Below are 16,817 nucleotides of genomic sequence, written 5' to 3' on the forward strand. Positions count from 1 at the left end.
CCTTTGTGAGATGGGTTGCCAAATAACATATTATGCAATACATTATTTGCCTCTGAATTTATTAAGGAGGAAGCCACAACATCAATATTAACAAACCATTACTTAACAGAGGAAGAAGTGCAAAGAAAGTGCAATTTTTGTGTGGGAAGACACATTATTTTTTGAGACTGCCACTACCTTAATGTTCCATTAAAGCCTATGATTTTTCCACTACCTGGGTTCCCCGTTTTCATTATTGTAGATTTTACGTGGCACCCTGCATCTCCTGTAGCAGATTAACAGTTTAAACCAAACAGTTATATTTAACATTCAAGGACTCCATGCTCAGTACCACAAGATTGGCGTAAAGCAGACGTGCCTAAAGTTTTAAAGGGGAGCTCGATCACAACCAGGGAATTTACAGGCCTGAAATCAATAGTGGAAAAACTACTTGAAGGTTTAGTATGATAAAATTCAGGGATATCTAATGTATAGCAAAATAATTAGTAATATCAGTCAGCATGAATTTATGAGGGATAGGTTGTGCCAAAAAAACCTTATTAGTTTATTTGAAGAGCGAAGTAGGAATTTGGACCAGGGTAATGCAGTTGATGTGGTCTATTTAGATTTTAAAAAGGCTTTTGAAAAATCCACACAGAAGGTTTGTGTACAAACTAAAAGAGATTATAGTCTGGCTAAAAATATTTGAACATGGATTGAAAACTGGTTGAAGGATACCGGAAGTCAGACGCCGGTTAACTTCCGGTGTTACAGTGCGTTCCTCCCCTGCCATTCTTCTGTGCTGCTCTGCTCCTGCTCTGATTACATGTCTTCTCCTGCTGCGGCCCACTGTCTCAATTTCTTCCCTCTGCTGACATGGTATTCTTCTCCCACCGCCAGCTGTCTTCCTCCTGTTCCACTCCCATGGTCTTTAGTCTTCCTCTTCTGCTGCCGCAGGTAAGTGAAAAGGGGAGGACGGGACGCAAATGTCAGATAAAACTTTCCGTATTATCTGAAATTTTTGGTTATCCGACACGGTATTGGTACCGATACTCTACTGTACTTCTAAGTAAGGTTTTTGGTCCATAAAATACAGGGTATCATGTTTCTGGCGCTCTTGGCTAGGCCCAACAGAAACACACAAAGAAAACAGCTATCAAGTACTTCATATTTTTCAAAGATCATTTATTAATTGTTATACTGGCACTCTGGTTGATGAAACAACCTTTATCAAGATACAGCATAGCAAGCGACCTGAGGAGCACAACAGCATTAGATACAGATTTGTCCAAAATTCTTCTAACAATGATTGCATGTTAGCATTGTGCAGTCAGATATATCTCACCTATATTACAGTATGTAATTCAAGGGACTTTGTTGACCCGATTTGTGCCCCTGCATATCTGACTGCACAATGCTAAGAAGCAAATCAAAATGTATTACATTACTTGTGCGGAGTGCAACAGAGTGATACTCCAGCTCAGGGGAGCCCCCAATCCCTTAGCTATTAAGATTTTAAATGTCCCAGAAAGTATTGAGAATAATATGGTCACTTGGCCCTACTCGGACAGTCAATATAAAGCTGTATTTCTGTGTTTTTCTTGCTGCTGCTACCATTTAAAATATAAGGTTAAGAAGAACGTAAACAATGAACAGTTTTGTGCTGTCTAAAAAAGACAGAAGCCATAAGGATTAGGAATTAATCCTTATGCACTTTAGCCTTTCAGAGTCATAAACAGCACTAATTAGATGGTAAGCTTCAGTCTCATGAGAGAAAAAAAGCTTCACTAAATCGTCTCCTCTAAATACAGGCAATGCATACTGGGACCAGCATTTGTTTTAAGAATATCCCTACAATAATTTCCTACCATTGATTAATTAAGCCCTTAATTAAGATCTTTAGCCCCTTGATGGCCAGAATGCCTGCAGCACTAGCGTGCTACAGACATTTTGGCTCCAGGCCCATATGACTACTAAAAGTAAGTCTTCTACCATTCTGATCGCAATCTTAGCTAGAAAGGAATGACAGCAAAAGAGACACGACATTGATGCAATGTCACGAAGCCACCAGAGTCCCCGCTCCCTCAGTCAGCGCGTACTCCCCCCACCCATCAATGGACAAAATAGTTTACACACAAATGTAGCCAAAATAAAGACAAACGAGTCCATCAGACCTTAAACACCAGGTAAAGCAATACCAAAAGTATCACATTAATTTGCTAACCACTTCAAAATACATACACATGCCCTCCATATCGCTCCCTAAGCCAAATTCCTCACTGTATTTGCACCCCCCCCCCCCCCCCCGGGCTCCTATGCAATGGCCCCGAGCTGTGATTGCTCCTTGCTGCACCCTCACAGCCCTGGCTGGGAGCGGAGGTGGAGCAGGGGAAACAATCAGGGCTAGAGGAGGCGAGCAGGGCGGCGGGAAGGTGGCGCGAATCCCCACGGGAGCCGCGGCTGTGAAGGGAAGGAGGCTGGTCCCAGGGCTGAGGGGGGGGGGGGGAGGATCCGGCTGGGTAAGGTGAGGCCACACCGGCTCATGCATTCCCAGAGCATGGGGCCGGGCAACAATGATCACGCTGCAGCCTCGCTGTAACTATTATTCACAGGTGCCTTGTTCTCACAGCCCCTCCCACTCGTCTTGGAGCAGGCTTGCCCAAATCATTTCTGTACCTGTTACTGCAAGGTTAGATCTGCATGGAAGGTGCGGGAGGGGTAAAGGACCTTGATCTGGAAGAACCGAGGAGGAACTCGGGATATGTGATACAGAGAGGAGAGGACTAGCATACACACTGATCACCATGGCAGAGGAGCTCTTCTGCAAAGTTGTGTCTATTGTAATCAAATGCAGAGACTGTGAGGACAGGTAAGGAGACCCGTGTTATTTACCTGTCCTACTCCCAGTTGCTGACAGAAATACTTTGGAAGTCCGGCCACTTAATCAGATGTAAGGTGGTTTGCTTACAATTTCCAATGTGTAAAATTAAAGAGGGGGGAGGGATATATGTAACCCTTTGCTTCCACAGGGGCCAGCAATATATTTGGCATGGGTTACTGGCAACAAAGTCAGTTTTGCACATGCAAGTATTGGTGCCCAACTGTTCTTGTTTTGTAGCAAAGTGCTACTTTTCAATGTGATATAAGTTCTGCCATCTTAGATTATGGGCTATTTAGAGATGGATGTACAGATACAGGGTTTAGTTACAATAGGGGGACAGTGACTGCTGCATAGCTTCAACAATGGGCCACCTAATGGTCTCATTGTTCCCTCCCACTAATCAGCTGTACCTATAATAACTCTGAACCCCTCTTTTTTTCCATGGATGTTGCACTTTCTACAAGTACAGTATATTGCAGTTATCATTGAAGTAGAAACACTGGCATAGCAGAGATATACAGGCCAATGCTCTTAATAAGTGGTGATATCCCACAAGACCCCTTCTGGTACAGGAAAATATTTAATATAAAAGCACTTTCTAACTCTTTCTACCTGGACTCTAAATGAAGATTGTTCTTGAGGCCTGAGCATTTTATTTTTCTCCATCAACATTGCTACCTTTCTGGCTGGATACATCCATTTATCTATATATTTATTTTTACATGTGTAATGATTAGAACCTCCAATAAAAAAAAATGTTACCATGTGCACTTAGCTTATAAGAAAAAATGAAATCCTAGTGACCATAAATTCAAGTTTAATGGTTTATACGTAAAGAAATGCATAGGGATACTACCATTTGTGTGTGTAATTATCTATATCTAGGCATGCTTTACTGTGCTTGATTGGAGAGCCATACCTTGTTTCTACAACTAATGCTGAGAACACTGAACTGGAGAAGCATTTTATAGAGTAATCTTTGTGGATGTTTTTTTTCATGAAGGCTCTTTATTGAAACTATTGAGCTTGCTGCTGTAAAAGAGATTCTTTTGATTTAATAAACTATCATAACAATAGAATGTTATTTTCTCCAAGTCCAATACTTCTCCAACAGTTTTACGCAATAACATGATTCTTTGGTACTTCTAACCTTTGCTATCTCTGTACTGTATGTCTACTTATTCGTAGGCTAGTTACAATAGATGTCATTCTTAATCTTTACCACTACTACAGTACATATGTTCTTCTACACTGTTTATTCGGGAACAGTTGAGCCAGTTGCCATCATCTGCTGTTGATTTCTATACCCCATTATATTATTGTCTCAAATCTTCCCCTATTGCTTCGTGCAAATACCCCCAGTGTGAACGCCCGCTGTGCAAAGTACTTCATACTAAGAGAACAATTTTCTTAAAGTTTGGAGAATGTTACAAAAAGTTTTCCCCATTGTGCTTTTCCAAAGAACTGTCCCTACACATCAATTAAAGCTGCAGTTCAGTCTTTTTTTTTTTTTTAAATTTATTTTTTTACTTCAATAGTTTTGTGTGCAATTTCTAATTACCTAAAGAACTGTATAGCTGCAGGTCAATTCGTTCTCCATGTATTGATAGGTCGAAATTTGGTGACATAACTAGTGAAGGGATCTGTTTATATTCTGCTTGTCTGTCAGTGGAAGCTCATGAATATTTATGAGCAATCCTGCATTGACATGTGCTAGAGGGAGGGCAGTGCTGACAAAGGGGTGTGCCAGGGCTTGTGACAGGACATGAAGGGGCAGTGCCTTAGCAAATGGCTGCTAAAATAGAATACAAGAAAATTGGTCTTTAAAAGTTGTTGTTTTTTAAAACAGAAAATGCTAAAAGTATTTTTTCTTGCTACAGAACTGTTTTATTAAAAAAAAACACACATGCAGGATATTGACTGAACTGCAGCTTTAAGCACAAGATCCATTTTTGCTGGAGATTAAAAAAAAATATATATGTATGGTCTGAACCAGGGGTCGCCTGAGCCAAACAGCGCTGTTTACTCCAAGAGCCATGGTTCTCAAGAAATTACATGTTTTAACTGCTGCATATTCATAAATAGTAGTGGGAGGAGAATCTGAATAGAACTGGACAGTTGAAGCAATATGTAGGTGCTGGCTGCAGAATAGGATTTAAAATTGATTTGTGATTTCATACCCTTTTATTTTTATACCTGAGAGCTGCTTGGTGAAATAATTGTGCCTTCATATTTATAGGTGAAGCCCCTTCTATGATAAAATTGACCAATGGCATTGGAATGTTTAAGGTGTTACATCTTCGTTAATTATTGACACTTTGTTTTATAAATCAGACATTTAATATTTAAAAAAATGTTTTTAAAGTTAGTTTGTAAATTTTGATGCAACTACATGGAGTTTCAATTCCTCTGGCTGCTTACGCTTGTATGATATCCCTAAGTGCTCAACAGGCGTTTGCAGAGTAAACGCCACCCCCTTTGTAGTATGATTTACATATATTGAAGAGACAGCTACATTTCCAGCATTCTTCACCTGCCCTCTGCATGTTTAACACTGCCCACTCTTGATGTTAGATTAGTGGTTTTCAACCTGTTCAGTGGTATCCTGGTCTTCTGTGGGAGGTTAGCTGGTGTCTTCAGTGGTGAAATTTGATTAAGGCTGACATTTAATTCTGCAGGCCCCCAATCATTTTACTTTGCAATATATTTGAATGTAATAATTAGCAAATATTACATTCTATTTTTATATTACAAATGATATATAACATACAGAGCAGTAGTTAATGAAAAAAAACACTATGGCCTACCACAGCAATAGTATTTGTACATAAGTTAACTTACTTGGGGTTCTGCAAAGTCAGAAGCCATTTTTAAAGACTTCTCTGAGTCACAATAAATGTTAAGAGGGTTCCAAAAGTCTTAGAACAGGGGTGGCCACCTTTTAGTTCTCAAAAGCCACTCACCGGTCAGGTTTTTTAGGATATCCCTGCTTCAGCACAGGTGGCGCAGTCATTCTGATGGAGCCACTTATTGAGGGAATTGTGCTGAAGCAGGGCTATCTTTAAAACCTTAGCTGTTGGTGGCCTTTGAGTACTGGAGTTGGTCACCCCTGTCTTAGAACAACTGCGTTAGAGGAAAGCAGGGAAACACAAAAGGGTTCGACAGCAAATCCCATCATATACTGTTGGTGTCTTGCCCCCTGCTCTTTAGAAAACATTTCTGTGTTAAAGATCATGATTTTCTTCATCTCGGGTTAAGATGTTACAATGTTTACCATTTGACTGCCCTGGGCTCTGATTCAAGCTCCATTTTAACCTCTCGGAAATGTAATATTTCAAACGCTTGTCTCTTGCACAGAGCATCAGATAAAAAAATAATAATAACAGGAAAGGGCAAGACAAGATCATTTGAAGTAAATAGAAAATAAAGTCAAGACAAACAAAACAATCACTAACATTCTAGGAGAGGCTACCCCTTTTGCACAGTGTTTACAAAAGGTATACTGTACAGAGTAGTGCGACAAAGGGATTTGGATGTTTATGCAGGTGCCAGTAAGAGTACAGCAGTTTGCATACAGCTGTTTTTTCTACCCATGGATATGATTATATTGTCAATTGATTCCCATAAGTAAAATAATATAGACCGAGAATCAGATCCAAGAGTGACTCCCTAATTTGTCATCCAGAAAAAAAAAAGTTATGTTTTGTTTGTAAATCTCATATGAATTTAGTGTATGAAAAAAATATATTTTTTGCTTGGACTATAGCTAAAAGAGAACTTTGCAAGTGATGTTTTACAGTATATGGTGTTAGAATTGAGAAATGGGATGTAATCAATACTTTTACTATCCAGCGCCCCTTAAAGACGCAATCCATGCAATATCTTCCGTGTTTTTTTTTTGTAAATAGATCAGTGGTGCGCAAAGTGAGGGGCGCGCCCCCGGAGGGCACAAGAGTTTTCGGTCTTCCCCACGGCATTTAAATTAATTGCTGGGGGATCGCCTGAGGCTTCTGCAGTGTCTCCTACCTTGCCATAGGCCACGTGACCCCGCGTGTCATTTGACGCCGGATTTTAGGTAAGAGGGGGTGGGGGCGGGAGCATAGGGGCTGGCAGGCAGGAGGGGCACAGCGCACAAAGTTTGCGCACCCCCGTATTAGATAATACTCCGGTATTTTTTGTTTTGTTTTTTTAAATTCAACTCTTAATGCCATTTTAGCTGAGTTTTATTATACTGAGCATCCTTTGATTTCTATAGCAGGTTTTAGCCCACCTCCCCTGCAGTGCAAGATCTTTGTAACGCTTTCCTGTTTGTGATAATTTGTTGCCAATATTACCAGCAGTTTGGAACAATAGATCATGTTCCCGTAGTAATTTAAGAATACATTGTAGCTGCTGAGTTAGACTGACTGACTGATTGCAATGGAAACGTGACCATTTAGTGAACCCTGGAAAGCAGGATCTTTGCTGATCACGGGGGAACAAATTGCTCGGCAGCTTAGGTAATTAGTTTTAAATATAGGCAATTAAAGGCTGTTTTAATATATGCAAACAAAAATATATATATATATTTTTTTTTTAAAGTAGTTCCTGGACTGTCTCTTTTAATTAATTCAATATGGTTTAGGTAAACAGTATGCTTAAATAAAGCTTCCTTCTAGATGTTCATGGTTTTGAAATATTAAGTACTGTGTGGACTGCCTCTTTAAGTTTCATATTAAACTATTGGCAGTCATATGCTTACTACTGTAGGTTAAATGCAGGTAAATGTCACCTTTTTTATAGTCTAAACATTTTAAAATCAAAGTATATTAAAGATAATAGAAATACATATTTTTAAATGTTTTATATATTTTTGGTAACCAAATGCATTAGGGGCTTTACAAGCAGCTGGTAAAAGGAAAAACATTTAGACAATATTTACCTTCCCCCGTTCATCACCTACTGTATCACCTGAAACACACAAATGACCATCCTTTCTCGGAACTTGTTCAGCAAGTCTGGCGACCCTTTAGCATTTATTTGTTTGTGCTCTTCTTTGGGAAATCAAATGCTAGGAAATTACTCCTCATTTAGCTTGTGTGTGGGCACACCTTCTTTGGTAGTCTCTTTATCTTTGTTCTACCAGTGAAACAGCTGATATAACCTGCAGACAAATTAAGACCATAATTTCAGGACCACTCTCTGCATTCATGGATACACTGTATATCCAAGATAAAAATAACGGTTATCCCTTGTGCTGTAATGGGTTCAAACTAAACTTCGGATTTTATGTACTGTAAGTGTATCTGTTTTTCCTATTTATATATTTATGGATTTGCTTTAATCTTTATATATATATATACACATATATATATATATACATATACATATACATATACATATACATATACATATACATATTACTGTTGCAGGCTACTTTTGAAAACTAACAGAGGATGCATGTGTGTCAAAAATACATAACACTTAGGTGACAGTAAGAATTTGTAGGAGCCAGACGTTTGTTGAGCGAAGGGTGGGAGTTTTGGGTAGGGGGGTGGTTTGAGGGAGAGAGGATATTTGTGGGAGTTTGTTGATTTGATATGGGGGGTGGTACATTTAGGGGCTTTGTCGGACCCACACACATGGTAAAGAGGCAGTCCCAGGGTGGGAAATGGATTGAGGAGTCCCAGGAGGAGGTAGGGATTGAGTTACAGGGGTTGTAATCTTCTGATCCTTGCCTGTCAAGAGAGAAATCTGCGTGCTTGTTGCAGAAGCTGCTGCTGCATGTGGACTTTCATGGAGCTACCTGTGACGCTCACTTCCCTCCCTACCTAAATCTTTTCCTTTCGATCTGATGCAGACAGATGCATGATTAGGAGAGGGAGGAGGAAGTGTGACTGACGCAGCTTGGTGAGAGACACACACTCTCTTCCCCACCACTGTGCAGCTGGCATATACAGCACTGCATCAAGCACAACAGATAACATTTTAAGTGAGCAGGAATTTTACTATATCTATATCTATGTAGCGCTGTTTCCCCCACCCTATGGGAAATGTGACGGCTACTGAGTGTGGATGTTGTGCTTTTACCTGCGGCTCACCGAAGGCCTGAACCTCCGCTGCTGGGAGTGCCGGATAACCCAGGGATGTTGTCCACAATGGTGTCTGCCTCTACGTGGGGTGGACTCCTGCTGAAGTGTTCCACCATGAAGAGAGTCTCCATACTTGTGGTGTGGTCTGGTCCCAGACCACAGGCCGCAGATACTGCACGGCGTCTTGTTCTTGGGTCCCTAACACCATATACACTACAGGGGCAATGTCCCTATCTACTGGGACGGGCCCTGTAGCAGCCACAAGCTTAAGGGGAGAGTCAGGGCCTATATGGGTCTCTGGCCTAGTGCAGGGGCCACTGACACCCTGCACACACACCCTCACCTCTCTGTGTCTCAGCTCCGACTGGCGTGGATCGCAGCGTGCCAAATGTAACAACTCTCCGGAGCAAGGGATTGTGGCAGTCCTATTGGGTGTTGTGTAGCACCTGATCTAGCAGCCCCAGGGGATGCTGGGGATTGTAGTTCCCCTTGCGGAGCTTCCCATATAATGGCTGCTGCTCACACTAGCCAATGTATCCACCTCCTTGTAATGGCCGCCGACCTCGGACCCTCTCTACGCATGCACAAGTCTCACTGCGCATGCGCGCGCATCCAAACATGGCAGCGTCCGGCAAAGGGAACTGCCGTGGACCTCTGGCGACCCGGTCGCCTCTCCCTAACCGCCCACAGGCTCCTGCACATTCACCCACCGGGCGAACACACCTCCGAAGCAATATCGGGAGGTAGGGAACCACGGGGTAGCCAGGGGGGACCTGCCTACATTTATATCTCTCATACATGCACATTTGAATTTTTGTTATCTGTATGTGTTTATTAATATCTTGATAGTCAAAACACAACGCTTATCTACAACCCTGCACCTACACACGTACATACTGTATACTTATCTCTTGATTTTTTTTTTTAACCGATTTTTGTATCCTCTTCAGCTCTTGTCAATCCCCTGCTTGATGAAGGCCTCCCAAATGATCTTCCAGGTACTGCAGTTGCAAGCCTCTATTCTATACATTGCTCCAATAAACTTCCTAATTTTATCCTCCCATCTTACTTTTGATCGTCGTTTGGTCTTTTGATATCACTTGAAATCCAGTTGAGTACCATCTTTGTCCAACAATAGTTATTTCTTCATGGGTTATGCCAGACCCACTGCCATAATGTCACAGACTTTAGTTCGCTTCTGAACCCATTCATTCTTTTCCTGTCTCTTTGGGTAATACCCAGCATACACCTTTCCGTATATTATTAACATTATTTTTATTGCCTGAAGCTTCTGATTTTATTATTGGCAGTTAAGGTCTAACTGCTGCATCCATACATGCTCACAGACAGAACACACTGGTCAAAGACATGTAAAGTTTTCTTGAAAGGTTCCCTTGTTTCATCAAAATGTTCTCCATTCAATTTTCATTCTCCTATTGATTTCATTTGAAAGGTTCCCATACATTGATACTCTCTGGCCAAGGTAGATGTTGTTTTCAACTCCTATTTTAATTACATTTATTTTTATATTTTGTAGAGTTGAGATATTTGTTGTTCATTACATTGGCCTCGCTGAGATTCATCTGCAGGCTCGCCTTCTTACTTGTTGCAGCAAGTTCTCTGTTGCTGGATGTCTTCTGGACATGTGGCAAAAATACCACTGTCCTCTGCAAATTATAGGTGACTCAATGATTTATCGTTGACGTTTTTTCCCCCCAATTCAGTGTTTTGAACAAATTAGTGTTGCTTTGAAAAACTTTGGGGACAAGGTATATCCCCCTGTCGCACGCTCTTGCTAATCTTTATTTTGTTTGTATCTTTATGTAGTCTAATGATTGACATGCCATTCTCGTAAATGTTCCTGATAATATCAATGTACAGTATGCTTCTTCAACGTTTTAACTTCCCAATGCATTTAAATCAGCTAAAGTGTAAATAGAATCAAATGCTTTTTCATAATCTATGTGTAAGGAATCGGGGAGCGCGTCCCCCGCGGTGCTCTCCATCCTTACCCGACGTCTCACGCAACTCCACTGTCCTAACAGCGTGCGCTCACGCAGGAGCTTTGTGGATGTTGCGGAGTCTGGCTCTGCCCCCCGCTTATGGCGCGCACACATGATGCATGTGCACCGCTCCCAAGCTGCATGTCAATTATCTTCGTCATGCCCACCGGTCTCCTGTGTCTCTCCTCGTATCCTTGCCTCCGCTGAGGCCGCAACTCCATTCCGCCCCCCTCTCTGATTGGTCATGCTCAGCTGTGCCACTTGCACTTTGGCTGAGCATTGTTCCAGTTAGCGCTGTTCTCCCACTTTCTGGTTCCATGTCCTGCCTTGCCTTGTCTCCTAGCTCATGGTTCCAGATTGATCTCCTGTGTACCGACCCGGCTAATACCCGACTCCGCACTTCTGGCTCACCAACCCCAGCTTACCTCTGACCTTCCGCATCTTTCCAATCCTGACCAAGGCTTACGGACGACTAAGCTCTAACCCCTGACCACGGCTAAACGGACACTGACCATTCTACCGGCTCCTACCTCAAACCTCGGCAAGTACCTGACCATTCTAGTCTCTCAAATCCTGACCCAGCTTCCTGACCATCCACACTCCAGACGTGCCCCAGTGGCTGTGGGTGGCGTTTATACCCATTCCCACCTCAGTACCGGGGTCCCGCCTTGTTTGTGGTGAGCACAGTGTTACACTATGAACCCTAAATTTAGAGTGTAAATCATGTTCATTACTTATTGTTCAATGTTAAAAGGATTGCAATAGCAAATAACATCAAACCTAAAAAGTTATTTTAAGTACCTCAATTAAAAAAAATAGAAAATAAGAAAGGGGTTCCTATTTAAGTGGGAGCTGGGCAGGCAAATTATTGGAGATAAGGAAAAGCAGAGGTATTTATATTATATTTATAGATACAAATTATCTGCTTCTGTATTTACCAGGGAAGACTCAATTGCATAATGGTGCAACAGGAGGAAGCTACAACCTCTATATTAACAAACAATTGTTAACTGAGGAAGAAGTTCATAGCTGGCTTGATTAAAATTAAAGTAAATAAGGTGACTGACATACATCCAAGCGTTTTTTAGGAGCCAAGTTAAGAAATAGCCAACCCATTACATTTACTATTCAAGGACTCCATTTCCACAGGCTCAGTACCACAATATTGGCGTAAAGCAAATATAGTGCCTATATTTAAAAAGGGAGCTAAATCACAACCGGGGAATTACAGACCTGTAAGACTAGTGGGGAAAGCTACTTGATGGTTTAGTACAGGATAAGCAGGAATACCTAATGGATAACAAAATTGTTAGTAATAGTCAGCGTGAATTTATAAAGGATGGGTCATACCAAACTAACATTATTAGTTTATTTTCAAAGATACGGTAAGTAGATATTTAGACAAGGGTAATGCAGTTGATTGGTATACTTTAGATTTTGCAAAGGCTTTTGATAGAGTTCCACACGAGGTTAGTGTAAAAAATAAAGCAAATTGGACTCTGTGAAAATATTTGCACCTTGATTGAAAACTGGTTGAAAGATGGACAACAGAGTTGTCATTTATTGAACTTTTTCAGGTTGGGCTAAAGTTGTGAGTAGAGTACCTCAAGTATCCGTACTGGGACCCTGCTTTTTAACTTGTTTATTAATGACCTTGAGGTTGGCATAGAGAGCAAAGTCTCCATCTTTTGCCAATGACAATAAATTGTGTAAGGTACTAGAATCAGAGCAGGATGTAATTTCTCTCCTGAAAGACTTGGATAGACTGGAAACAGGCAGGTAAATGGCAGATTAGGTTTAATACAGATAAATGTAAGGTTATACATTTGTGAACCAGGGAAAAATAGACGACTTACAAATTGAATGGGGATAAATTAGGAGAATCTTTGATGGAGAAGGATTTAGGAATACTTGTCATTATCCAAAGTCATGCAGTAGCGGCAAAGGCAAACACGATTTTATCTTGCAATGGATGGAAGGGCAGTAAACATAATTATGCTACTCTATAAAGCATTAGTAAGAATACACCTTGAATATGGAGTACAGTTTTGGGCACCACACCATAAAACGACATTATGGAACTAGAAAAAGTGCAGAGTAGAGCCACAAAATGAATAAAGGGGATGGAAAATCTGGTTTATGAGGAGAGGCTAGCTAAATTAGATTTGCTTAGATGAGAAAAGAGGCATCCAAGAGGGGATATAATCACTATATACAAATATATTTGGGGACAAATCAAGGAACTTTCAAAAGAACAATTCATCCCTTGGGCAGTACAAACGGCACTAGGTCATACATTTTTAAGGTTGGCAGAAAGGAGTTTCACCAGCAACAAAGGAAAATGTTTTTTTTTTTTTTTTACAGTAAGGGCAGTTAAAATGTGGCATTCATTTCCCATGGAGATTGTGATTTTATATACAATACATATCTTCAAAAAAAGGTTGGACATATTTTTAGAAAGGTAATGTATACAGTGATCTACTGCTGCGGCCGAGTTTATTCGAGCATTTGCCCGTTCTCGGCCGCAGCAGTAACCTGGCGCGCACCAGAGGGTGCCGGGCGCGCGCCGAAGACACGGAGGAGCGCCCTCCGATCGGGGCTTTCTCCCTCCCGCTGCTGGGTCCGCCGGGTCCCTAAGTAAACATGGAAGGATGTTGATCCAGGGAGTAATCTGAATGCCAATATTTGGAGTCAGGGAGGATTTTTTTTCCCCCTTATGAGATATCATTGGATGATATGTCACTGGGGTTTTTGTTTGCCTTTCTATGCATCAATATACTGTACAGTGGCGAGAAAATTTGTGAACCACTTAGGATTTTCACACATTTCACACCTAAAATTTTTTATTAGATCTTAATCTGTCCTAATAATAGATAAAGATAAGCACAACAGAAAAATGTGAACAATAGTTAAATGACTGGTGCATATATTCGGAAAGCATATTACATAACAAAACAAAAAGGTGATCACAGAATCACCAAAAGAACCCTATTTGCTGCACACAGTCAAATCATATATATTAAACCACAATGGTCTGATAAGTATGCTATTAAATGGGAGAGAGTACGAATTACCCATAACAACCGCTCCCATCACAGTAGGAGGACGGATGCCAATAAAAGGCAACAATGGCCAAAATAACGGATGCCAATAAAAGGCAACAATGGCCAAAATAATAACATTTTATTAACGCTCAAACAATGACGAGAAAACAATAATTGTGAACTTATATACAGTGCTAGGGAGAAAGTCTTCCCCACAAATTAAAAAGTAGGTGAGTGCTAAATAGGCAATTAATGAACACCTTACATTCACATTTTCTTTCATTTTCTGTTATAGTGGATCACTTTGCACAGCTCTGTATATTCAGTTTGTGTTCTTGCGTCTTGGGATAGCTTTATTTATTGTTTTCTCAGCAACTGCTTTGTCCCATCTGATATTTTCTTATCCTGTTTTTTTGTTTGGGATTCCTTCAGTTTTGTCTGTTTTAACTACAATCTTCATAACTTGTTTTTATTTTTTTGTTTTTTTTTTAAAGCTGAATAGATTTTTTTTTTTCTCTAGTTAAACATTATCTGATGTTTTTATTTTTAAGGTTCTTGATAGTGGCAAAAACAATATGTACCATACTTATTGCTAAATCAGTGCTTCTAAATATCCTACCTTAAATTTCTGTTCAGATGTCCGGTATCAAACATTACATTGGCAGTATCGGAATACATGATGATGATGATGATGATGATGATGATGATGATGATGATGATGATGATGATGATGATGATGATAGTAAAAAAAAAAAAAACAGAAGGATTCACCTAAGACGAAAAAAAAACATTCTGAACTTATCTAGAATTATTTATTTAAACATTTATTAATTTGTGCTTCAATTACTTTTTTCAGTTTCTCTTCATTGCCCACCTGTTTTGCTGAATTTTCAGATCTGATCAATATTTATTTGTCAACAGTAAACTTTTTTTATAAATCTGTTTTTATGCATTGCTTCACTTATTTCATATTGTCTATCTTTTCATGCCTTGGTCAATGCATGTAAAGTTAGTTGTACACTCCAAAACACTGTTGGCATCTTGACTATAGTGAAGCTGCAAGAGGGGGGAGCAGAACTATGTCGGGATCACTCTGAGAAGCATGAGCGCGGATTGAAAACTATCTGTATAGTACTTAGACCTAAGGGAATAGTATAGTGATTCTCACCTGATCTTCTCACCCAAAAGTAGATGACTGGGCATGACTGCATGATGGACTGATTTTTGTTGTTGTTGTTTTTAGTGCTTCTGTATGCTGTTGGATTCCGTCACATGTATGGCCCTCGCTTGATTGCATATGATCCTGTTCTTCTTTATGACAAATCTGTAACATGCTATAAAGCTTATTTGTTAATGGTGTAGCGCACTTTCCCCCACCTCATGGGAGATATGGCTGCTACGGTATGTGTGCTGCGTTACCTGCGGCTCACAGGAGGCTCGAACCTCAGCTGCTTGGAGCCTGGGGTGCACCTGATCCGTTGGGTGACAGCGCCTCCACCTGCGCAGGATCCTAACAGTGTGGGATAACCCTGTGCAGGACAATACAAGAAATACACATTATTATGATATAACAGTTTTACTGAACACATGTGACTAATAATGATTAAGACCGAACCTTTCAGGCCTAAAAGGGCCATACCCCCCTTCACCGTGCCACCCCAACACCGTGTCCACACCACCGGTGTGGGTTACCACAAAGTACTGCGGTGCCGCTGGGCACCCAACCACCCTGGTGACAACAGAGTCAACCCGCCCAAGTGTGAGACAGGGCTGCCCCACTAACGTGTGCACTTGGAGTACCTGCACCCGGGTATGGCCAGAAGAAGAAACTGATCCACTGATCCCAGCGATGGTAGCGTAGCCTCCGCCTCCACGTTGGGTGGTATCCCCCGTGAACAGTGCCACCATGAAGAATGTCTCTTTGCTGTAGGTGGTGATCTGGTCCCAGACCACATGCCAGGATACAGCTGCGTTCTATCTGTGTCCCTCACACTGGCACTACAGGGCAGTGTCCCTATCTATGGACCTGTCCTTGCAGCAAACACACGCTAAGGGGAGTCAGGGCCTAAGGGGGTCTCTGGCATAGTGCAGGGGCCACTCACACCCTGCACACGCACACCCTACCCTTCTGCTGTAACATCTCTGACTGGCGTGGCTGCAAATGCGCAAAATGTATCAATCTTCTCTTGCAGGGGAAGCTGCTATTGGCTGTTGGGCGGCATGTGATTTAGCAGCCCCGTGGGCTGCTGGGTTTTGTTGTCTCCGCGAAGCACCTTTGTCTCTAATGGCCGCCTCTCGCGTGCCTAACCGCTCCTCTGCGCATGCGCGGTCTACTGCACATGCGTGCGCAACTTCAATATGGCGGCGCTCTGCACCAGGAGCCGCCGGGAACCTCTGGTGACGCAGTCACCTCTCCACAATGCCTACAAGTTCCCCCGCTGTAGCGGAGGAGAGCGGGGAACTGGGGGAAACCAGGGGACCGGGGATAGACCCTGCTATAATGATTTTACATATTAAATGTTACTTTTCTATTCCAAATACTTTACACCTGTTACGACATTCCACTTTGTGATTTTGATATATGGCATAAGTGAAGAAACAGGATTGAATTTTCTCAACAATATTGGTTCCTTAATGCTTTTATTGAGAAAGGAACCTTTTGTATCAAAGTGGTAGTGTGGTTTTTATTTTTATTCTGTGTAAACAAAACATTAAAAACACACCATGCATAAACAAATTGACTCTGAAAACATGCGCGTAAAATACATCTAGATGATTTTTCTTAAATAGCATTACAACAAGTTTTTGTGTAACCACATAGTATGTGTATATATATATA

The 16,817-nt window shown here is 41.2% G+C and overlaps 1 protein-coding gene across 2 annotated transcripts in view; it reads left to right on the forward strand.

Annotated features, from left to right (window-relative positions):
• Positions 1-2,484: 2,484 nt before the first annotated feature.
• LOC142494900 (spindle assembly abnormal protein 6 homolog) overlaps positions 2,485-16,817 on the forward strand; it is a 138,447-nt gene continuing 124,114 nt past the window's right edge. Inside the window, exon 1 of one of the 2 annotated variants that reach the window (XM_075599574.1) lies at positions 2,485-2,848. In XM_075599574.1, coding sequence (XP_075455689.1) covers positions 2,784-2,848 — 65 coding nt within the window. In that variant the 5' untranslated portion in view covers positions 2,485-2,783. The remainder of the gene's footprint in view (positions 2,849-16,817) is intronic. The other variant, XM_075599564.1, reaches the window with a different exon arrangement.

This window comes from Ascaphus truei, chromosome 1 (genome assembly GCF_040206685.1).
Source record: "Ascaphus truei isolate aAscTru1 chromosome 1, aAscTru1.hap1, whole genome shotgun sequence".
NCBI classification, from domain to species: Eukaryota; Metazoa; Chordata; class Amphibia; order Anura; family Ascaphidae; genus Ascaphus; species Ascaphus truei.